General features: G+C 37.8%; 1 protein-coding gene and 1 long non-coding RNA gene across 2 annotated transcripts in view; both read left to right on the forward strand.

Annotated features, from left to right (window-relative positions):
* The window catches only part of LOC123525655 (uncharacterized), a 49761-nt gene extending 27259 nt beyond the window's left edge, over positions 1-22502 (forward strand). Inside the window, exon 3 of the mRNA XM_053535353.1 lies at positions 21226-22502. Within this exon, the coding sequence (XP_053391328.1) occupies positions 21226-22502 (1277 nt within the window). The remainder of the gene's footprint in view (positions 1-21225) is intronic.
* A 976-nt stretch (positions 22503-23478) lies between these two features.
* Positions 23479-24465, forward strand: LOC123524245 (uncharacterized). Its single transcript, XR_008369526.1, has 3 exons — positions 23479-23565; positions 24058-24126; positions 24381-24465. It is a non-coding gene; the product is annotated as an uncharacterized LOC123524245 (long non-coding RNA).
* The last annotated feature ends 714 nt before the right edge of the window (positions 24466-25179 follow it).

The raw sequence follows: 25179 nt of genomic DNA on the forward strand, positions 1-25179 counted from the left end.
TGACGTGTTCAGTTCTTTAATTGATGCGAACTTTAAGTAGCACAAACAATATAATGACCGTATCTTTAAAACAGTCCCTTTAAACCGTGAATACGTATGATATCCGTATTGGCTCCCTAAGTGGTAGGTGATTGCATCTGACTGACTTCAGAGGATAACAAAATCATCGTCCTTTGGCGGTTTACGGCACAACCATGGGAACGAAAGCCTCTGCCTGGCAATCACATCCAGGCGAGTGAAGACAAGTGAACTCGGGCATTGTACTCCTGGTTATGACATCACCATGTAAAATCGTCATGCGGAAGAAGCTAAAATATATAACATATGGTAAGCACCATAGCAAAACAAATAAGTCAGGGCATAATACTGCTCCTTTGGGTACAACATACCTCCGTAGGCTCCCATAATTAATACGTGCTACTTATACAAAATATATGTGCTACTAAGTTCAGACGTCACGTGATTAAATTACGTCACTAATTACTTCCATTATTACAAAAATTACTTACTTAAAAGACTAAAGTTAAAGTATGAAAAAGATATGAAAAGTTTATGATGAAAACATATAGTAATGGAAATGATAAACTGCAGCTATTATTTACAACTACAAATTAACAAAATTCAATGCAAATCAAACGTTATACAATTCTTGGTATCGATATCGCATCAAATGCCATACAACAAAACGGACATTGTATGTATATGCTATAGACTGGCACATAATTTCATATTACAATAATATATTACATACATGGTACTAGACTTGCCATATAGATTTATACATTACAGTGCAATACATTATCGCCGTTCCATAACAACGGAATGTTTGACATATGTTTTGAAACAGTGCTTTACAAATATCATGTTACAAATTTCAGTACAAATTTCACATCTTTTATAAACGAAACATTTTAGATTCCTCTTTCGAAATAATTTACAAAAGTCTGAAAAATTTAATAAATTATCCTGACATACCGAAACTAGCCAAAATCACAAGCCGAAAAGTAAATGTTACAAAACTCTGTAGAATGCACAAAAATTTACCAAATCAAAATCGTAATGCAAAAATCATACAAAAATCTAACAAATAAATTTCTTACCTCGATCGAGCATAAATTTCTAGCAAGAAAAATTAATCAGACATAGATTCGTCTATTATGTCGGAAGGTGGTGTGCGCAAGGCATATCTAGTCTAGTCTATTTAAAGGGTAATGTCCCGCCAAATACTAAATTTCATGGGATTCACGGCTAAGCCGTGGAAATCTGACTACCTTGGCGCGGATTGAAATTGACAATTTGAGGCCCATTATAGTGGTTTTGGGGATAAAAACATAAATTACTGAAGTTTATAAAATATCAACATTCTTATTACTGAACCGAATTTAATGAAATTGACATGGAAATTTAAGTTATGTAATACAGAAAAACATGAGAGGTATTTCATGCGTGAAATCTGACATTTACCTCAATAACTCAAAAATTTACAAAAAGATGATGCAATACCTGCATTTACACTAAAGATAAAATAAGGCCCGTATGTCAATTTGTGACATGGCCCGATGCGGAAAATGGAAAATACCCTTTTGCCATTTCAGCAAGACCAAACGTTTTTGGAAAAGGTGACAATGGCATACTGAGAAAGCTCAAGGAATCAATCATTCTCAGTCCATGACATTTCAGGGAAATGAGTTTGCGTCCATTCATGATGACCTCGGGTTTGGTTGTGGTATGACTGACAATATACCGCAAGATAAACTGACCATCATACCCTTGAAAATTGTGAGCTCTGACCGTGGATCCTTTGTGGGTGGGGTTAAATAACCAAGTACAAAATTCAGCCACGGTATTATCACCCCTAAACAACATTTCTCTGGGTTCAGATAACGTGTCGCAGTGCTCGCACGGTTCAGTGATGTCGTTACGGATACATTCATCGCAAAAGCGTTGAGCACAACAAAAATTTGATATGTGCTCACTTGTATCGAACCGACTCTCAAAATCGAAAAAGATGTAATCTGAAGGACCTTCAGATTCAGGAGAAACGTATTTTGGTATATGACATTCATGGTTTGGTCCAACAATGTCGTTACAATATCTACATTTCTTTGACACTGAACAAACATGATCTCTCTTCCTACCGACAACAATTCTATGACAAGTTTGACATTGCCATACAGATTCACAAATACTTTTCTTTTTGCGACCTGTGATTTGCTTATGTTTGTGATAACATTCAACACTTTTAAAAGTAATCCTACAGTCACTACAAACCACCTGTATGCCAGGTTTACACAGTTCCGTTGAATAACACTGACAAATGTTTTTACACTTGTGCTGTTCTAGATTGTTATAGCCAATGTCACAGTATTCACAATAATAACCATATCCATAGAATCCCTTGATTGAAGTGATGGTGTCATAATGTCCTCCGTGGTGGTATGCGTGTATCACTTTACTCCCTTTCCTCATGGTGGGTGGGGTAAACAAATGTTCACCTTTACCATGTTGAGCGTGAACCTTGATAATGTAGTCTGGGTAGAGTTTGGTCTGGATTTTCTGGTACTCCCCTGTTCCGCACGACTGATCGTATCCGATTCCAACATTGTCCAATAGCGTCTGAGCTTCCTTCTGTTGTAAAGATTTCTTTGATTGTCGCATCATGTGCCATCGTTTTTTCCATTCCTCGGTATTAGATTTCTGTGCATGGCATATACCTACAACAATGGATCATGCCAAGCACATGCTGTCATTAGAATTGTCAATTTGTATGACACTTTGTTTGAGTTTTGTCATGTTCTCTATACTGACATTCGACACATGATGCATATTTCGTCTGGCTTTGCCGGATCTTTCGGGCATGGAAATATGAGTAATTTCCGCATGCAGTTGACCATCATGAATCTTGAAATCTTCATTGCTTTGCATGACATTTTCAATTTCTTGAAGCAAAGTTTCCCCTGTCACTGCTGACGCATTGTCAAATGGGACGTGTATTCCAAGTTTCAAACCGGAATGATCAATAGAGACTCGAACTTTGTCTCTTGGCTTGGTCTAACACTCCGCTTTCATCTTGTCCACCATAGCATTGAATAGGTCGTAGGTAAAGTCATACGGCTGGTCATAGGGTTTGAATGTAACATCGTACACTTTACTTTGTGTCTTGAATTTTCTTGATTTTCGCTCCATTCTAGGTGTAATGTTAAAGTAGTTGCTTGCCAGGTCGTGTCGTTTCTCATCGTGTTGATCTTGCCTTGCTTGTTTACGTTTTCCTTCTAAACCCTCACGCCGTTCTTTTCTACTAGCTAATATTTGTTTCTTTTTAGTTAATGATAAACGATGCTGCTTTAGTTCTTCTTCATCATCTTTACTGCTACTCGAAGTATCTGAGTAAGGTACTAGTTTACGTGGTGCTGCCATGTTTGCTCAGGCAGAAATGATACAAATCTCTTGATGACTGCCCTTTTATACTGACAGAAACCAAGCTGGCATGATGACCTTGAAAAAATTGTATAAATACGGGGACTGTCAGCACATCGACATCAGCTGATCTCTGAAATCTGAAGGGACAAGGTGGAAAGCAAAACTTATGCACCTGTAGAGAAAGTTGATGGGGCTGATACCATGTACTAGCAACAACCAAAGGACGTGTTGTTGGAGAAATTAAAGAAGCATATAAGAGCTCTGAACTGGTTGATCTACAACAATGGAAAGGATGTTTGTTATAACTGCAAGGAGGAAGGACAGCTTGCTAGTCAATGTCCAAACGAGCAAAGCTACATGAAGAATTTGAGATGTTACAACTGTAACGAATTAGGACATTTTGCTAACAAATGTCCAACTCGATAAGCAAGCGATAGCAAGGACACATAGGCGACTTCAACCCGTAGACCATTATTTCCGCCTGTCGGAGGAACCTCTGACAGCATACCACCAGTACCACCACGCATGTACATATGGTCAGATATTGCAAAGCTGAAGGAAAACAGCGTCAACTTTGGTTTAGGCTCTGTACCCCCTGTTGATCCGCGACAAGGTTTTGTTCCACAGAAGCCAACTGCTGGTGTACAAGGTATCAAGGAAACAAAAACACCTAGAGCATATGGTACATTTGATCTGATCATACCAACAGTGCCTCAGGGGAATACGGTAGAGAATCAGGATACCCCACCACAAACCGAGGAACAGGAGACTAAGAAGGAGGATAAGAAGCGTTTCATACCCAAACGAAAAGCTAGTGGTAAGAAGAGCCAGGGAGAACCCAAGCAGAAGCAGGCAAAGTTATAAAAACAGTGACATTGACTTTTAACATACATGTAGTTGTGTGTGTTTTCTTTAAAAAGTTCTATCTTGAATAAAATTGTTTAGAAAAAAGATAAGTGTTTGTTGTTTTTTTCAATTGACAATATACAAAGTATTTTCTACTCTAACGTAGTTGGTTGGTCCTTAAAAGGACCTTTGTTAAAGTCAAAACTTAATAAAACTCAGACAAGTATGGGTATAAATTATTAAGCTTGACTGGTTGAGTCTTAAACTCAGTCAAGTCCGGGTACAGGTTGTTAAGTTTAACTCTGTACCGCGGACGTGGCCACTCCACCCCACGTCTTGCAAAGAAGGCTTTCAGACCTGCCTGCCTCTGTCTCTTCTCAATCTCTTCGTACACCCAGTCAGGGGTCCGATCCTTCTTGATCAACCGGCGTATCAAACGAAGAAGTTTTCGTAGGCCCATAGTGAATGGTATACCCTATACCTTTTAACAACTCTGTATATAAAGTAAAGACACGAACTGGATAGAGAAACAACGGACTATTCAGAATCAAGTTTACATATTTAATTTTTAACCAATTAGAAGAGGCCTTACTAAACTACCCTTTGGGACTTAGACCACTTTGTTTTTTTTTCAATTTGTTTTTGACAATATAATGTAGGTATCTTTCTGAAAAGATGTGTGTAGCCCTGAAAAGGGCTGTTGGTTTAGGTTTTGGAGGATCTCCAAAACCTAATGCATGCACGACAGGTCGGGCAGTACTGAAGGTTCTTCCTCTTGGAAGGACCGCCTTGGAACGTGAAGGCCGGCTCGTCGTCTCCCTCCCAGTCCGACCCTTCACCACCGACAGCTTGGCTCTGGCCCGCTTCCTCAACCTTCCCTGGCCCATTAATAACAATAGGATTGGTCGGGTTGTCGCCTGGACCTGCTGCTGGTACGGCTGGCTCCTCCTCCACCCTCATCTCCGTGTACTCCTCCACCTCTTCATCTTCTGTCTGGGTTGCCGTGCTTTGCATTCTCTGCAGGCGCTCAACCTCAGCCTCCTGGATGGCCTGTCGGAGTAACGAGATGTCCATCCCCAACATGTGGTAGCTCCTCTCAATGTAAGCAAGTCTATCTTCAAGCTCCATTGTATCGGTTACTGCCAGAAAGTGCAATGAAGCCTATGGAGAACAGCGCTATATAAATATAAGACGCGCGAACCTAATAGAGAGCACTATAAATGACGTCATCGATACATTTTCAGTACAACTAAATGTAACGTTAAAATGGTTTATTTGTTTTTCTTGACGCTACGATTTTTCTCGACTGCTCATTGATTAGTCGTCCGATCTTAATTAATAGACCCTTATTAGAAAGGTCTAGACCTGGGCTATACAATGCTAATATGTAATGCTGAAAATGCTGACTACGAAAAAAGACTGTAGGAGAAAATGTAAAAAATTATGTGGGTCTAAGCACATGTTAACACTTATTCTTGATCAGCCAATGAAAACACGTGTTACATCTGCATCATGGGTCTATGCAGGGTATATAAAGGCGGTATATCCTACGTCCAGGTCACTTTTGAAGGATGGAGGATATCTTACCTTCTACCAAATCTATACTTGAAGAAGTCATGGAGGCAACAAATATCATTGAACCGTATACTCAAACAGTACCACAGATGAATACTTATACACCGAATCATCAACCCGTGTATACATTGGTACCTCAAAATACCATGCAGAATTGGGTAGATTCATATTATACCTCACCACAGGCGAATTCTACACAACAGTATTAACAGTATCAACAGCAGCCACAGCAACAAACTCAGCCCCAGCAGGCACATATGGCGTACCTCAGTAAAGTTGGAACATCCATACTGGAAGAGATCAAGACTGTCAACATAAATCTATTCAAACTCAACTTTACGAGGGATGTTCGAAATGAATTGCTTATTTCTATCTGGAGACTTCAAATTTCAAGTTAGCCCAAAAGGGCTCATTTCATGCCCTCGAAGTACTCCCCGTGGCTAGAAATGCAAAGTTTCAGCCGATGTATCCACTTCTTGAAGGCGTCACGGTACGCTGATTTGGGCACAGTAATAAGGTACTGATGAATGGCAGATCCAAGTGCCTGTCGGGACTGGTATTTCCGCCCAGCAAGGAATGATTTCAGTTTCGGAAACAAAAAGAAATCACATGGGGCAAGGTCTGGGGAATACGGGGGGTGAGGCAAAACAGTTACTTTTTCTTTCTTCAAAAACGCCGTAACTATTGCGGAGGTATGAGCGGGGGCATTGTCATGTAGAAGACGGACATGTTTAAAACCAGTGGCAGGACGTCGTTACTGATAATACTTTTTCAGTTTCTTCAGTACTACGTCTTTGTAGTACTTTCCGGTGATGCTTTTGCCCTTTTTCACCGGCACATTTATTGCGACTCCTTCACCAGAGAAGAAGATTGCATACAAAACCTTCTTTGCACTCAAAGAACGTTTGGCAATTATTGGGCGTTTGCTGTGTTTAGTGGCCCAGATCTTATTGCTAACCTTTCTGACGGGCTCAAAATAATGGACCCAGGTTTCATCACCTGTGACGACATTGGCAAACTGCTTTTTGTCATATTTTGGAAACATTTGAAGCAGCTTTTTGGCCACTTTAACCCGTTGCCTCTTTTGCTCATCAGTCAAAAGATGTGGCACCCATCTAGCAGAAATCTTTCTGACTTTCAAATGCTTCTTCAAAATAAGGTGAACCGTTGATAGTGATATGCCTACCTTTCGTGCAATATCACGAACTGTAAATCTGGCATCTCCTTCAATGATTTCCTTTATTTTGGAAACGATTTCTTTACGAGATGCAGATTTTGGCCTACCTGATTTCGGTGCATTTTTGATGGACTCTACACCAGACTCAAATTTCTTTTTCCACCGCCGAACTGTGTCATAAGACACACAAGAAGGTCGATAAGCAGTAGAAAGTTCAGTCATCAGCTGCTTCAAAGAACAACCAAGTTTTGAGCGAACTTTGATGTAAGCCCGTATTTCATCTTTCTTGTCCACGCTTCTACCAACCATTTTTACTACCATGGTCAATGATTGCGTGTATTCAAATGGCAAATTTTATGTCTTACACCTAGTCTACCATGTACATTTATACACCGTTGTGTAGGTATTGAATAACCCTATACAGGTAGGTATTGGTTTTTATCGTGCCCCACGTGGATATCGAGCTAGAGGACAATAAGCAATTCATATCGAACACTCCTCGTACTATCAAGAAGAGTCGAAGACATCATCGGACGGAATGTGATGTGAAATTCAAGGCAGATCAACTTACGGTACCTATCCTCTTCACTTCTCCAACAACGACAAGTACGACCCAGCAGGAAATCAGTAAGGGTGAAGAGAAGGATGTCAATACGCAGTTGAACAAAAGACCTCTATCGGATGATCAGGATGAGACAGTACCAAACAAACGAGTTGGATCAACAAGAAGAGGTGCACACATGAAATCTATCAACAACTACAAGAAGGTCAAGAAGTAAACACAACTGAAAAAACACAACGGCCCCTTTCAGGGCCACTCCATTACTTTTACGAAAGAAAGTACCTTTTCTCTTATTGTCTACTGGTAAATTTATATAGTAGCCTAAATGATGATCTGGCACCCTAAAATGGTGATCTGGCACCTAGCAACGCATGGGATGGTACCCTAAATGGTGCTCTGGCACCTTGGGTGGTGATATGGCACCCTAAATGGTAATCTGGCACCCTGGATGATGATCTGGCACCCTGGATGGCGGTCCCTAGCAACGGATGGGCTGGATGATGATCTGGCACCTAGCAACAATCCGCTTGATGATCCGGCACCGGTGCCAGATCATCAGCCCTTACTACTATTCACGTCAAATTCTGACACACATTGATGACCTTAGAAAGAGACTATAATCTCAATGCTTGCTAAATGTGAACAGATTTTTCATGCAATACAAATGTCATATCCTAATTGCTGAAAAATATATTTACAGGTGCGTAGCAAGTTGGGCATTTCGTTATATTAATAGTAACTGATAAATTTTAGCCCACATGGTCTTGTTCCTTCTTTTGATTATTTGTTTTTAATTATACACACAGGTTACAAACGTTTTACAAATCCGAAACCAGTCTGGACTATAGGTATGTCAGCTGGATAAAAGTCACGTGATCATGGCGGCAAGTTGTGTTTTTTTCTGAGTTGAAAATTTGTGCTGGATGTATAAAAGGAATTAAGTTTACAAATTGAGAAGTATGATTTGACATTATGTTTCTGAGATGTATGTTTTTTGAAGCTAAAATATTTTCACGCTAACTTTACGCTCCAGTGGTCACAGCACAGTATGCATGTATACCTTTGATAAACTCTATATACAGTTTTGTGCAAAAAAAAACCTTTAAATATGTCAGATAAAAATTCTACTCCCGAGCCTTATACAAATAAAAAACGTTTTTTGTCGTCGCCATTTAACAGTTTTGATTCTAAAAATTCCCGTACTGCATCGCAAACCATGGATGACGATTCCAGCACAACAAATGTTTCCTTCATGATGCCATAGTGAAAATTGCTGAAGTATTAAAATCTTCGTTTCAAAATGACATTTCCGAAATGGTAAAAGAAGCAGTAAGCTCATCCGTTAGTGCTATAGTCGACGGTGTTCTTTCTGGGCTTCAAGAGAAAGTTAAAACCCTAGAAACCGAAAATTTTAAATTAAAACAAGAAAATGATCATCTGAAAACCAGTGTGAAACAACTGAAACTAACCGCTGACTCCTCTGAGCAGTACAGTCGTCGTAACAATATTCGAGTGTCTGGAATTCCTCAAAGAAAAACGAAAATACTGGTCAAATAATCCTGGACACCTGTAAAAAAATGAATATTGCTATGGACTTGTCTGTAATTGACCGGAGTCACCGTGTGGGCAAACCCAATCAACCTGGAGGTCCAGGACCTATTATCGTTAAATTTATCTCATACTGAGTCAGACAGCGTATGTACTCGACAAGTGCTTCACTAAACATCAATGGCTTAACTGGAACTTATATAAACGAGGACCTTACGAGACAGCGCAGTTTAGCCTTTTACACTGCACGAGTTTTGGTCAAACGTAAGAAACTCAACAGTTGCTGGACATCAGATGGTGTAGTGTTAGTGAAGGAAAATTATGAAAACATTAACCGTGTAACAAGCAGTGATGACTTGAATTGACATTGCAAATTGTGTTGTGAACTTTGAAGCAAACTAGTCGCATTGTAAGGAACCTAATGTTGATCAAACCATGACGTTATAATGTACCTAGGCTTATTGATAGATTGTATATATATATATTCACAACTGTTTATTGTTCTCTGCGGGTTAATAACCAAAATGAATACCTACATACCATACCTGCGCACGTGCACAGGTATCATACCATACCTGCGCTCGTGTACAGATATCACACCATACCTGCATAAGCACGTGAAAAACAGGAATTGTCGGAGGCACAGGAACCTGAAATTCTATCAGTAATCAAGCCAGCACAAACTTATATAAAAGCTCCCCCCCCCCCCCCACCGCCCCTCTATATAAAAATATATAGTGGTTTTTTTTTATATAAGCTTGTGCTTAGAATTTCAGGTTCCTGTGGTCGGTGGACAACAACGCTTAACTATTCAACAGTCTTATCAACTAAATGAACATTAAACTCGAAATTTACAATGGACAATTTTGTGAAATTTTCAATCCATTCCCATTAGAGGGTACTAAGATACCAGCTTACATAAAAATATAACCAAAAACGGCTAAGTCGAAAAAAGGAGCTTAACTTTGTAAAAGTACGAAGTAGAGATATTGAATGTCAGTGAAGTTTCAATCCATTCCCATTAGAGCATACTGAGATACCAGCTTTCATATAAATCCTTACGGAAAAATTTGTAAGTCGAAAAGGGGGCATAATTTTGTAAAAAAGAAGCAAAATAGAATTATAGATCCTGTGCAATGTAAGTCACTTTCTCACAGTAAATACAGTGTGTGAAATTTCAATCTATATCCGCGAGTGATAAGTGAGATACTAGCTTACATACAAAACTTTAACCATATCGGGACGCCGGCGCCGACGCCGACGCATGGGTGAGTCCAATAGCTCTATCTATTCTTTGAATAATCGAGCTAAAAATTAGATGAGTTCGAACTGTTATGTTTATTTAATGCCATATTAGACAATATAACTGCAAAGTACAATTTACAAACATATATAGATATTGTATATTTTGCCCTTTGTGTTACGATCATCATGTTTTTATCTACAATAAGCTTGAGGTACATTCACGGCTCAGTACACGAAATGAAACTAAGCAAGGAAAAGTGCACATAGCATACATATACCTCGCCTTACGCTCATCGTGTGCAAAGCTTTACACATGTAGAATTTCTATCTATTACACTGTTTCAAAACGGCATTTAATATTATTACTATTATTATTATTATTATTATTGATAATTAGGAGCAGAAAAAGAAGATATTCATTAATATTATTGTTATTGTTAGATGATGATGACGACAACGACAACGACGACGAAGACGAAACCGTCAATACTGAGCCAAAATTAAGTCCATCATGAAAATTGTTTTATAAACACGCAACCAAAGTGTGAAGAAGTGCATTAAAAAGATGAAAAAAAAAAAAAATAAAATAAAAAACAACAACACTGAAACAAATTTGCGAACTTTTCATTAAGATAAACAGATAATACCCTTTTCGTATACATATATGGTAAATCAATTCATGTAATAAATAACTTCATGTGAATGTGCACTTCAGAATTTGAAATGTTGACGTTAGGGAGGGCGGGGGCAGAGACCATACTGGTGACAGAGGCTACATTCGAAAAAGAAACTACATCGTTTGTTGTGTGCACGTTAACCCCTACATCACATTTTCCTTCACCCCCTTGTAAAACACGAGAAACTTCTCGTTTTTGTTCATCGCTTGGACGTTTGTAGCCGTAAACCGCGGTACTTCTGTGGCCCGTTTGCCCCATTATTAGCTGCTCAGGCACATTTTGTCTGAAAAAGCCTTGTTGCTGTAGATGCTCTAAGAGAATAGTTGGTATAATAACCTTGGAACCCGGCAGAATTTGCAATAGTTTTGACAATATCCTGTAACTTGTTGTGGCCCATTGGAATGAGTGAGAACCAAACATTGGATTTAACTCTAGATAACGGTTGGAAATAAAATACAGATTTATCGGCATTCGGGTGAAGTTTGAAAATATATGTCTCGAAAATGCAGACGGGACACCGGTTTGGATCGCTAGACGCGTAAGCTCTGGCTTTTCGGGGCTCTAACTTAGGATGTTTTATGCCACCATTGAAAGTCTTCGAGACAGACGCTGAATATTCTTAAATGGATGCCCTCACTGTCCGTCAAGACACGAAATTCTCTCTACACAAATTTCTATGTTCAGTCCGCTCGAACCAAATAATACCTATCACCCAAAACATAGTATGTAACAATGTCTTTGGATCTTTGTCACCCAATAAACCTTTCTCATACAGTACATTTTCTTCTTGAATGGAAATGGACTGTGCCTGCTTTTTGACCAGACCTATACCGCTTTTAGCTCTAATCTGCATTAGATCCCTAATGTTATTGAATATTTTATCGCTTTTTATGAAAATTTGTAATTACCTGCCTTTAATATAAAGACATCTAAAAAGTGGTCTGTTTCTTTTGATTTCAATATAATTTCTAATTTTATATTTGCATCTGATAAATACTGGGATATTACAGCTACCTGAAACAAAGTTAGGTTTAAAAACAAGCGCGTTGCGTCAGGGAGGTAATAATCATTTTATAAACTTGCATTTCTAATACATTTTGGTAAAATATGTTGTGGTCAATGCAAATCTTTGACACCTTTAATACAATAGTGCTTATATTTACATTATTCAGTAGGCAAAATATTTTTGTTAAATTTATACTTATGCTAAAATAATGCTTTCTTGGCTGGGCAACCAGGATAAGAAAATCAACTTTAAAGATACTTCCAGTGAAAATATGATGTGTATTAAATTTCGGTGAACTAAATAAGTGTTAATGTTTTGAACAAATCCTTTAGTTGAGCAAATTCTGATTAACCACCTTTAAAAATTTCGAGCACAACATAGAGGCATGCCGTTTCAACATTTAATACCGGTATAATTATGACGTAAACTACCACTAGTGTATTATAATTTAAGATAAATCCAAATATATCAGCACTTCCATTACAACAAATTATGATAAACAGTCAGGGTCTATTCAAAACTGACTTGTTTGCGTGTTTGATATTTTGGAACGACCACAACTTTGCAGCCAGTGGTTATCGCTTTTCTGTCTTGTAAAATACATTCACCAGGATTATTTCTTTTTATAAACACACAATCACTTAAACCTGCGAAGGTCATTGTTTCGAATACCATATGGGCAACGTAACGATATTACAATTTTAATGAATTTCTCATAACAAAAATAGCGAATGTACCTGGCCCATAATCGAAGTTGACCGAGGTCTGATGACCATAAAAATGATAAAAGAATATGAACATTTGATCAGGATTGCATAAGAAATGCATGGGCTAGAGCATGAAAAGTGAAATACGGCATTTTTTCCTTATACATAAGGAACAATAACTCTGGAAGTAATATCCGATTTCGGCCACATTCGAACTTGACGCCATTAACAGCATTCCAAGTTTAAATAGGATTGCTTTAGAAATTAATTGGCTAGAGTGTTAACAAAGTCAAATTTGGCAATTTTTGCATTATCAGGGGCAAAATCTCTCAAAGTACTGGTCCGATCTGTTCAAACTTGGCAAAGACCTTAAAACCATACAAATTATCTTCAGTTTGGTAAGAATTGCTTTAGGAAAAAAAATCCTCGAGTTTAAAAACAAAGTCAAGTATGGCAATTTTTGCCTCTTCAGGGGCAATAACTCTGTAAAAACTAATCTGATCTGGGTCACAATCGAAATTGGCCGAGTTTTCATGTGCTCAAAAGCTAAAATTGCATCGACTGACGTACCTTGATTTTCGTTAGATCGAGTTACCCCAACCTGGCATGGCGCACCAGGCTCAAAGAAGTTACTGACGTCTACTGCCTGTTCAAGGATTTGTATAATATCCCCCTTCTCATCAGCTGAGCTGGAACTTCATCAAATGTGTTCTGAGTGATGAAGATTTGGTAATCTACTTCTTCTTCATACGTTGCCAGTGCCCGACTCAAAATCTCATCTTCTTGCTTAATTTGCTCATTAAATAAATCCAGGGCCTGACTAAGGATGTCGTCCGAATCATAATCAAACTCAGTGGACATCTTGCTCAAAGCTTAGTGACACTAACTGTGTGATAATGTGCTTGATTTCACGCTTGAAGACATATTATATGCATTTACATTGGCGCATCAAGCAGAACTTTTATAAACTTTTAATATCATTTTAATATTACAATTTACCTGCTGAAGTTAAAGAAACTCCACAATCATTTTTTTTTTTTTTTGGACTGGGGACGGGGGAGCTTATTTATAAATAAATTGATAAAAACTAACATTGTGTAAGTCAGTTACTTACCTCTTAGATCGGTGTTCATGAATTGAAAATACCCGCGGTCGTGCGGTAACACGATTCGCACGAGCGCGGGTATTTTCAATTCATGAACACCTCCTACTCGGTTAGTAACCTACACATAATCTACCTGTGTAAAGTTTTGCATAATGGTCTTGGTTGATAGATATTTACCTGTTTTTGTTTGCACGTTGTAAAATAGTGCTTGTTATAGAAAGTATGCACATAGTGTAACATATTTGAGTCTGGGTGATATCAAGACTAGTTTTGTTTGTACGTAGTTAAATATTTTCATTTTAGGTGTATACGCATATTTACCTGTGTTTTTGCTTTACGTTGTAAAGTACTGCATATCATAAACAGTATGCACACATTTAAGTCTTAGTGATATCATGACTCATTTTGTTTGCACGTCGTTAAATATTTTTTCATTTTCAGTATACAGGCAGAGTAACGTACTCGTAATTAGTTCTCATCAAGACTTTACTTTTCTAGAATATTTTTTGAAAAAAAAAAAACTTTACTTTTACCAGTATTGTCTCGAAGTCAAATTTGTTGATGGAGTTCTTTATACGATCGTTTTCACATGTTTGTCCATTTTGAAGTTTTATCCAGTTCTTGCTTAATTGTAAATGCTGACCGTTTTCTGCATTGTTTGTTTTACAATCAGTAGAAGCACAACACTAGATCTTAACCTTTCGGTCAGTCATCTACATCTAATACTAAGAGACGCCTGTCTGTAGTTTTATAAATTACAATATCTAGTTAGTCATATCATTGAAATGTTTAAGTGATATATAACACTATAATATATAAATCTTATCGTTTTTAAACCAAGATCGCGCTAGGTATATTTGTATCTACTGATATTCTGTCTAGTACAGCTGAGTCAATTCACAATTCGAAATTTTACTGGTTTATGAAGCCGTTGCCATTTAAAAATAATTAACGCATGGTTTTCAATGTATTTTGTTTTCTTGCTGTAAATAGTTCTTATTACAGAGTTTACAATTTAAGGTATTGAGTCTAGGCCATATCAAGACTGGTTTTGTTGACGTGTTGTTAAAAAGCTCTCATAATAGAAATTTTACACATGATGGAACATATTTGACTCTGTGCAATATCGAAACTTTAATTGCACTTTTTGCAGTATTGTTTCGAAGACATTTTTATTTATATGTTGATCAAGTTTCTTATAATTACTGTTGTCTATTTTCAAAAGTCGATCAGTCTACGCGTAATTGTTAACTGTTAATGTTAACTGTTTCAATACACATTTTACTTTTATATAAGATAGAAACTTTACACTACTGAATGAGTGATATGCATAAAAAGGTTTATTGCGTTTATTATATATCTATCATCTTCGTGCAATACTGAGAGTTGACTACCGATATACACACTTTTATAAATTATGCTTAAAAGTATCTAGTTCGCGTATCATAATTATATACTGTACATAAGTGCTAAGCACGTGATGCTCATTGAAAATTCATAGTTATTTCTAATAGCATGTCTGGCCTTAGTTCCATAAATTTACAACACATACAATTACATTAAGTAATGTATAAATTACAATTACCAGCTCTAACTGTAAAATGGAATAAAGTATAATTTACGCATGGTATGGTTAATTTAAAAGGCATAAGTCTACAGTTGTGTAATATCCTGTTTAGTCGTCATTCAAGTTATACACACCACAGTTAATTAACGTACATTTGCGTTGGTAATATGTTGAAATACTATGCATTTAAAAATCACACATACTACTAATGTAACTCATATTATTTTAATATTGTGCATGTTCACGATATTACTAGAACACAAAAATATCTGATTTATGGCGCGATCCGAAAAAAATTTTAAACGCACATCAAGAATATAAATTATGTAAACTATAAATGACAGAGTATTAATTTGATCAGTCTATGTGTAACACATATAAATAACTTTTGTTCAAACAAAACATCTCATTTACTTTATCATCACTATTCGTTCATCAACAATTTGCTGGCACCTATTTTACCTCCAAATCTTCGCAAGAAACAATGTTTCTCAATTTAATCTTACTTATTTTTTCTTTTTTATGCTTTTTCTCGCGGATGAACATGCACAATTTTCATATTCATCGCTTGATCTTTTCGTGTAATTTTCAACTACTTTGTTCTCTCATATTGGTTATTTTCAAATTCCTGTGTCTGCAGTCAACAATAACATGAGATTGATTAAGCAGTCTTCCTCAGCCAACATGAGAGTTTTTCGTATTCACTTCATGTTTAGATTTCTTATTTTACAAATGTTATTGTTCATATCCACCTTCATCACCTATGTCCCTGTTTGCATTAGACTGTGTATTTATGACAACGACTTGACTTTCAAAACAATATTTTTACCTATTCACCGTCGTATACATCCACCTAGTAAGAATCAACATTTAAATGTTACCTTTTCGCTCTGTCTCGTCTGTTCAATCATATTGCTTTTTGCTTTTGTTCAATTCTGGAATATTTCTGCTATCATCCTTCTGTCAGGGAATGTTCACAAAAACCCAGGACCTTTATTCAGTAACTGTAGTACGTCACCTACATCATCTGTCCCATCTGATAGTGAATATATTGATCTTTCTAGGAACCTTTCTTTTGTTCACTACAACGTTCAGAGTTTGTTTCCAAAACTCGACACGCTTTACACCGAACTGAGGGATTTTGACATCCTCTTTTTCTCAGAAACTTGGCTTGGCCCACATATTCCAACTTCTGATCTAATTCTCATTCGCCTACGCATTATACTGAGTCACTTACCTCCATAATCGACCTCATTTTCACCTCAAGCAAACCCCCTATTTATTCTAGTGGTGTTGATGATCCTTTTCTTCCTCAAGATGTACGTTACCATTGTCCTATCTATTGTTTACTCAATTTAAAAAAGCCAAAGAGGTTATGTTTTTATCGTCACGTTTGGATTTTTGAAAAGGGGAATTATGGTCTTTTCAGACGACTAGCCTCAGAAACTGACTGGGAATCTAAAAAAAATGATAATATTAATGTTTATGCTAATAATATGACAAGCGAAATTACAAATATAGCAAAACAATGTATTCCAAATAGAAAAGTTCTAATACGAGAAGAAGAACCAGCTTGGTTTAAAAGTGTCTTGCGATTGCTTATTAGAAAAAGAAAACGTCTTTATAGAAAAGCAAAGCACACCGATTCGCCATTTCACTGGGAAAGATTTTGAAATTTGAGAAACCATATTACCTTTAAAATCCGCGAGGCAAAAAACAGCACATTGAAAACCTAGCCGCAAAGTTAAATCAAGAAAATCAGAACACTAAGAGTTGGTGGACTTGTAATAAATCCTTCATTAAACCTCCTTCATCCGTCTCTATACTCCCACTTTCTTCTTGCGATAACATTATTTTTAATGACACTGACAAGGCAAATCTCTTAAATGACTTTTTCGTTGCCCAGACTCGAATTGATGAAAGACGAGCCCCCATTCTCCCTGATTTGCCTGATATTTCTGCCCAAACTCTGGATGACATTAATATTACCCCCAGCGAGGTGGAATAGGTACTAAAGTCACTTCCTTTCGGGAAATCAGCTGGTCCTGACGGAATTAACAATCGTATACTTCGTGAACTTTCAAATGAACTTATTCGTCCTCTCAGCTCTCTCTTCAACTATTCAATTCAGATCTCCCAGGTTCCTGACACATGGAAGGAAGCAAATGTTTCTCCTCTTTTAAAATCTGGCGACCCTTCATTGGTTAGTAACTATCGTCCTATATCCCTTATCAGTACTGTCAATAAAGTATTTGAAAGAATTGTATTCAAACAGACTTTCAATTTTCTTCGAGAACATGATATTCTTACTCCTTTGCAATCCGGATTTGTTCCTGGTGACTCTACTGTCAGTCAACTATCATACATCTATTACTTACATGCACAGGCTATTGACTCCGGTAAAGAGGTCAGAAAACTGTATTTTGTGACAAAAGTAAGGCCTTTGATTGTGTCTGGCACGAGGGACTTATATTCAAACTGAATTATGTAGGTATTTCCGGACGTGTTTCTTCTTGGTTCTCTTCTTACCTCAAAAATGGAAAACAAAGAGTTGTTCTTCCTGGTTGTAAAACGTCTGAAAAGTTTATTACAGCTGGTGTTCCACAAGGGTCAATTCTCGGACCTTTACTTTTTTTGTTTATATAAACGATATAGTACTAGATATCCAAGCGAATATAAGGCTCTCTCCTGATGACACTAATCTTTTCATTGTAGTAGAAGATCTTATCATTGCTTCAACTATTTTAAACTCGGTCCTGCAGAAAATAACTTCATGGGCAGAAAAATGGTTGGTAAAATTCAATCCCTCGAAAACAGAATCTTTACTGATATCACGTAAAACTCACAGAAATATTAATAATCATCCACTCAGAATGCAAGGCATACAAATAAATGAAGTCCGTAATCATAAACATTTGGGCATCAATCTCTCGTATGATCTGCGGTGGTCCACACACATAGAATACATAAAAAGTAAAGCTTGGAAAAGAATCAATATTATGAAAAAACTAAAATTTCAGCTTGATAGAAAATCACTTGAAGTCATATATATATCTTTTATAAGACCAATTCTAGAGTATGGAGATGTATTATTTGATAACTGCACACAAAATGAAAAACGAGAGCTTTAGCAAATTCAAAATTCAACAGGAAGCGGCAAGAATAATTACTTGAACAACAAAACTTGTATCCATTGATAAACTTATGACAGAGGCTGGTTTAGTATCCTTGGAGAAAAGGCGATACAAACACAAACTTATTCTTTTCTTTAAAATGAAAACAAGCTTACCCCACAGTATCTTTAAGATCTTGTCCCTTCGTCAGTTGGCAATGAGCATCGCTATCCACTCAGGAATGCAAACGACACGCAAAAATCCTCACACATACTGACTTTTATTACAAATCATTTTTGCCTTCTGTTACCAGAGATTTCAATGCGCTCCTACTTCAGACACAAAATGCTCCGATGGTTGCATCATTTAAACGAATGCTAAATAATGACCTACCAAATGTCCCAAGCTTCTTCTTTTCTGGTGACCGTAAACTGCAGATCCTTCACACAAGATTACGCACTCACTGCAGCTCTCTTTCCTCTGATTTATTTGAGAAAAATATTATCGACTTTCTTTGGGTGACTGCGGGGAAATAGAAAATTCTTACCACTATTTCCTTATTTGTCCAAAATACACAGATCTCCGACCTGAACTATTTACTACGATTTCCCAACATTGTAACCCTTCTATTAATGTTATCTTAAACGGTGATACTTCAATACCTCTCATTTCCAGTATAACAATTTTCAATGCCGTTCAAAAATACATAAGAGAAACAAAACGATTTCAGTAATAGCTATAGATAAGATGTAACGTTGCATATAATACAGTTGCACCTATATATGTATACACGTTTGATTGATTCAGCTATTTTTCTTCACACTTTATCCTTATCGTTCATCCGTTTATCCTTTCTTCTTTTACGTGATTAAGTTTTTACTACTCTAAACTTAGTTATCTGTTTACTGTTTATTACAATTTACACTTACCATTTAAATCAGTACCAAATCTTTTTCAATGAGATTTGCTTGTTATTTCATATCCTATGATTCTGAATTCTATCATTCAATTCATTGTTATATGTCTGAAATATGTTTTCATATTTAAACTCTAATTGTACTATACAAACGCACTTTTTGATTTATTTAAGGTGTGTGTTTGTGTGTGTGTTCGGGTTAAACGTCTTTTTCAACAACTTTCCAGTCATATAAACGACGGTGTCTACTTTAGCAGTGAGCACAATGCCCAACTTTATAGTGCTGCCTCACTGGAATATCACGCCGTAGACACGTGACATGATACCCCACCCAGTCACATTAATCTGACACCGGGCTGACCAGTCCTAGCACTATTCCCTTAATGCTGAGCGCCAAGCAAGTAAGCTGCCAGTACCATTTTTTACGTCTTTGGTATGACGCGACTGGGGATCGAACCCACGACCTACCGCACTCGAAGCGGACGCTCTACCACTAGAAATGTAGATTTATGTTAAAGTCGGCCCTGAAGTAAATAGAGAAAAGTTGGTGAAGCGCGCCAGTACGATGGCGTAGCGCGACAGTATGATTGTGACACTACGATGGTGCAGCGCGACAGTGCGATGGCGAAGCGCGGCAATACGATGGTGAAGCGCGACACTACGATGGTGAAGCGCAACAGTACGATTGTGACACTACGATGGTGAAGTGCGACAGTGCGACGGCGAAGCGCGACAATACGATGGCGAAGCGCGACAGTACGATGGTGAAGCGCGACAGTGCGATGGCGAAGCGCAACACTACGATGGTGAAGCGCGACAGTACGATGGCGAAGCGCGACAGTACGACGGAATGTCACCATCGTACTGTCGCGCTTCGCCATCGCACTGTCGTATTGTCATTAACGTACTGTCGCGCTCGCCATCGTACCTTCGCGCTTCGCGTTAACAGGAAGCAAGCGCTGACCCTAATGGAACACCGTATATATCCCTTAATGCAAACTATCTGTATATATTCAATGTATCCTCGAGATCCAGTTAACTTTCAGAGAGAGAAAATATAGCTTCTTTTGTCTCGATCAGTTAAAAGACTAAAATTTCACTACTGATTTATGAGACATGAAAACAGAGATTTAAGTATATATATGCAAATGTTGAACCAGAACGAATGTGTAGGACAACTCGGGCTCGTACGTAAAGCAGCATCGAAACTAATCTTATCGGGTTAGTGGACTTTCTGTCGCATGTGTGTGTTCATTTGTACTGCTAGGCGCTTTGCCGTAATTGGTCTGGTATATTGTGGTGGTGATTTAGTTCGTATGAATTCTCTCTACCCATGTGTTTGATAATGCCTCTAAATCCATTGAAGGTAGTAAAATGAACTCAAAGATGCTGCCTTAACCCTCTCCCTCTGATTTTCTATTCATGGTTGTCCCTGAGAACGATGATAATGGTCAAGACAAACTTACAGGCATACAATGCAGTTTTCTTTTGCATTGCGTACACCGAATAATTTCTCACGTTTCTGCTGATTTGTAAGTGTTTCTAATAGAATTCGTATTTATAGCAAAAATGCCATTATCAATGTAAAACAACACACGTTCAATTAGAGTTCATTGCGTAGGGTATTGTCTCTGAAGTAGATGTGTCTAATGTCATACACCCATCTCCTCTGAGTTATGCCAAGAAGTTACATGCGGAGAACAGGTTGATAGGCCGCTTTAATAGCTACGTCGTTGTAACATACATGTTGATTTTTTTCAGGAAGTTTTGGAACAGAATTCTTTATTGGTATCTCACCTCAAGCATATTATAGTGACCTGGAAAGTACAACGATAAGTATTGCTTCAAAAGCAGAAGGTCATGTGCGCACGTATGTTCCTCACAAATGGATAGACAGGAACGAAGTGTTGAAGAAGGGAATTACAAACATAACTATTGTCGATATGCCGATCCATAACACCGGTTTAAGGAAAACGGGAATTTTTCTGAAGACAACTTTGCCAGTTGCTGTTTATGTAACACAGAGTTCTACAACATACTTAGCATTTCCAAAGTCCTTTCTTGGAAAACACTACATTGCTCCTAAATATTCTTCAAACATCACAGCTTCCCCAATTACTGCTCATTCGTATGTAACATTTGTTGGAACATACGACGGCACAATAATCAACGTGACAGAACCTAACAGAAGCTTCACAATCCAGCTGGAAAGCTTAGATGTTTATGTCTTGAACCAAAGATATATGGTACAGATCATTTCAAACAAACCCGTAGTGATGTTGACGTCAGTTGAATGTTCATTTCACAGACAAAATGGTAAAATGGGTTGTCGGCCATTAGTTTCGCAACTCCTCTCTGTTGACAAGTTTGCTAGGCAATTTATCGTTCCTTCACTTCCTGGAGATAGCAACCCATATAGACACGCTTACAACAATGCCACATTCTTAATTACGGTTACTACATCGACTGCCTCATCTATCTCTTTTAAAAGTGTTGACAGAACTGTGAACATTCATTTAAACAACGCTGGTTCAGCACACGCTGTTTTTAACGATACACCAGTAATGGTATATTCTGGAAGTCCAGCTAGTGTTATAAGATATGTTCTCGGGGATGATATGAATATTGAATCAATGATGATTGTTCCGGGTGTTGAAAATTACTTAAATGATTACTTTTTCCCCAGTTTCAAAAGTCAGTCTCTTTACATTGTTGGCAACTCCTTTGGAGACATCAGACTGAATGAACACAGAGTAACATTCGGTGTGTATACACATACATGGTTTCCAATGCCTTCGGGTGTAGGCTGGTCAATTCTTGGCTACGGTACTTCATCGGGCTTGCAAGAATTGTCACTGCTAGGTTCTTCCTTAACAGGGCTTTCAGCATTTATTGACGGAGCTCTTGCAGTTGGAATAGGATCTCCGTACATAAGTCAATTTGGTATGCAGAACTTGCTTGCTCACCTGTGCACAAAGTGCTCAGGGTGGCCTATTGTGATCAGCTTGTGTCCATCGTTGCCCGTCGTGCGTCGTTAGCAAGTGCTCTTTATATACTCTAGTGGTAAAAATGTTGGTACAATTTTCGAGAAACAAAACATATATGTCTTGCTCAATTAAATCCCGGAGGAATTTGATAAATGGGTCATCAGGGGTCTAAATCTAGGGCAGACTGTCAAATAGGTGAACAACTCTCTAACCACTATAAAGGTCACATCTTTTTAAATGATCGTCATGAAAGTTTGCCAAAATGTTTATCTAATACAGTTTAGGCCGGGGTTGTAATAAGGTTTTCTGGGGTCAAAGACTATGATCCCAGGTCAAATCATAACACTTAACATGCTACCTAATATTTCACCGATTTTCATGGTCGTGGACGATTGGCATTATCTTTGGAAAAAAACTAGCGTTGGCGAGGGCGCCAAGACGCCAACATGCCAAGACGACAAGTGAACGCGCCAAAACGACAAATATGAATTTTGTCGTCTTGGCGCGTATAATTGCCGTCCTGGCGTGTTGGCGTCTTGGCGCCCTGCAAACGCGCTAAGACGCCAGAACGCCAGGACGACAACTTCCCAATTTAGCGTGTTGGTGCCCCCGCCAGAACGACAAATGCCTTGTTTGTCGTCTTGGCGCGTATAATTGTCGTCCTGGCGTCCTGGCGTTCTGGCGCCCTGCAAACGCGCCAACACGCCAGAACGAGATGGCAGAAATCAGCCACCATAGATACCACATTTTCCACTTGATCTACATGAAACCTTAATAAAATCTAAGTCAAAGCCGGTTATCTGGTGTAATAACTAGGTCAGATGAGCAATACAGCGCCTTCTTGGTCCTCTTGTATAATTTTACCATAAAGACATGTTCTGCTTCTATAAGTCTTTTGCAATATTCTATTCTGGCGGCAAAATAAGTAGCATTTTAAAATTTTGTTTTGTGTCAATTTCGTCTTTTTTATATTTTATTTTGTCATATACATGTACCTGATCTACAGCATTGATATCCAGTTGCCTTTTCAGGGAGCCCTGATACATGTTTTGCTTGTGAAGACTTAAGTCATCTCGAGTTATGCGACAGTGTGAAAAGATGTAACCAGGGCGAAGTAAGAGTTCACGGTTTAATCTTTGTTTTATCGTAATTACATGTAAATGAACATATTACATTTATTTCTGTTGCCTCTGATTTTACCTGCATATGATAAATTTCAATGTCAGCAACAATGACCGAAGTTTACACATGAAAACCACAAAAAAGTTAAACAGATAAAATTTTAGAAGATTTCACCAAGTCCATTTTTTGTATAGATTCGTTACAGACTTTCTATAGATATTCCAGTTTCGTAGACCTGTGACTTTTACACAGTATTTTTATTTGAAACTTTGTGTTTAAACTGGTTAAAATAGGTATAAAACATATGAAAATTTACCAGTTCGTTCCATAAAATTGTATCTGCTTCTTAAAAAGACAAAACATTTTATTTTCTCGCTCCATTTTTTTTTTTAATTTTTTCGAAGAACTGTTAATCAACTTGGAGCGGCGAAATGGCTTTTAACTTTCTGTTTGATTTGTAGCTTTTGAGAGTTTTAATTCACAGGTTTGCTTTGTTTCAAAATTCGTGAAGTCTGGGCGAATAACGTTCCGGTCTGGCTGTATAGCACATGATGTAAGTCATATATATATATATTTCACGCTTTCATACGGCTGTGTACCCGATCATTGTTTGAAATAATTCTAGGATTTTAGTTACACCCTGTACTGATCTACTTGCGGACAAAACCATAACAGGAATTTAAAATAATTTTAAAATACTTAAAATCCTATTAAAAGCTTAGCATTTAGGTTGGTGTAAAACTGTAAATATGCCTAGACATTGATGTTAAACTTTCTTTCCTCGTTTTATGCTGTTTATAATTGAAGACTTGTGAAAAACAAGAGAGGGACTCTTTGCAAAGTGGCAACCTATGTACGAGATGCTGCTACAAAGATTTCTGCAACAATCAAGGATGTGGAGACGCTGGTAAGAATATATAGTTAAGTTTTTATGCCCCAAGGGTGGGCATATCAAAATCGCACTCTCCGTCATTTTGTGCGTCCTTGTAAATTCTTGTCCCTGTTGTAATTCTGCTATCCAGGAAGAGATTTTTAAATAACTCGGCACAAAATTTTACCGTAATGAGACGACGTGTCATGCGTAAGACCCAGACCCCTAGCTCCGAGATCAAGGTCACACTAAGAGGTCAAAGGTTAACAGGGTCTGTTTTGTGTCCGGTCAATTACATTGCCATCCATGAAGGGATTGTGAAATTACTTTGCATAAATATCTACCATAATGAGACAATGTGTCATAAGCAACACCCAGACCCCTAGCTCCAAGGTAAAGGTCACAAATAGAAGTCAAATGATAAAAGGGTCTGTTTCTTGTCCGGTTTATAACTCTGCCATTTATCAAGGGATTTTGAAATTACATGGCATAAATGTTCCCCATAATGAGATGACTTGTCACGTGCAAGATCCACACCCCTAACTCTAAGGTCAAGGTCACTTTGACATTATCCGTTTTTGTCCGGTCCATAACTCTGCCGTCGGTGAAGGGATTTTAAAATTACTTAGCACAAATGTTCCCTATAATGAGATGACGTGTCTTTAGTGTATTGAGATGGTGTGTCGCGGTTATGACTCGGGTCTCTCAGGTCAAGGTTAAGGTCACAAAATGATT

The sequence above is a fragment of the Mercenaria mercenaria genome, unplaced genomic scaffold (assembly GCF_021730395.1).
Source record: "Mercenaria mercenaria strain notata unplaced genomic scaffold, MADL_Memer_1 contig_4724, whole genome shotgun sequence".
NCBI classification, from domain to species: domain Eukaryota; kingdom Metazoa; phylum Mollusca; class Bivalvia; order Venerida; family Veneridae; genus Mercenaria; species Mercenaria mercenaria.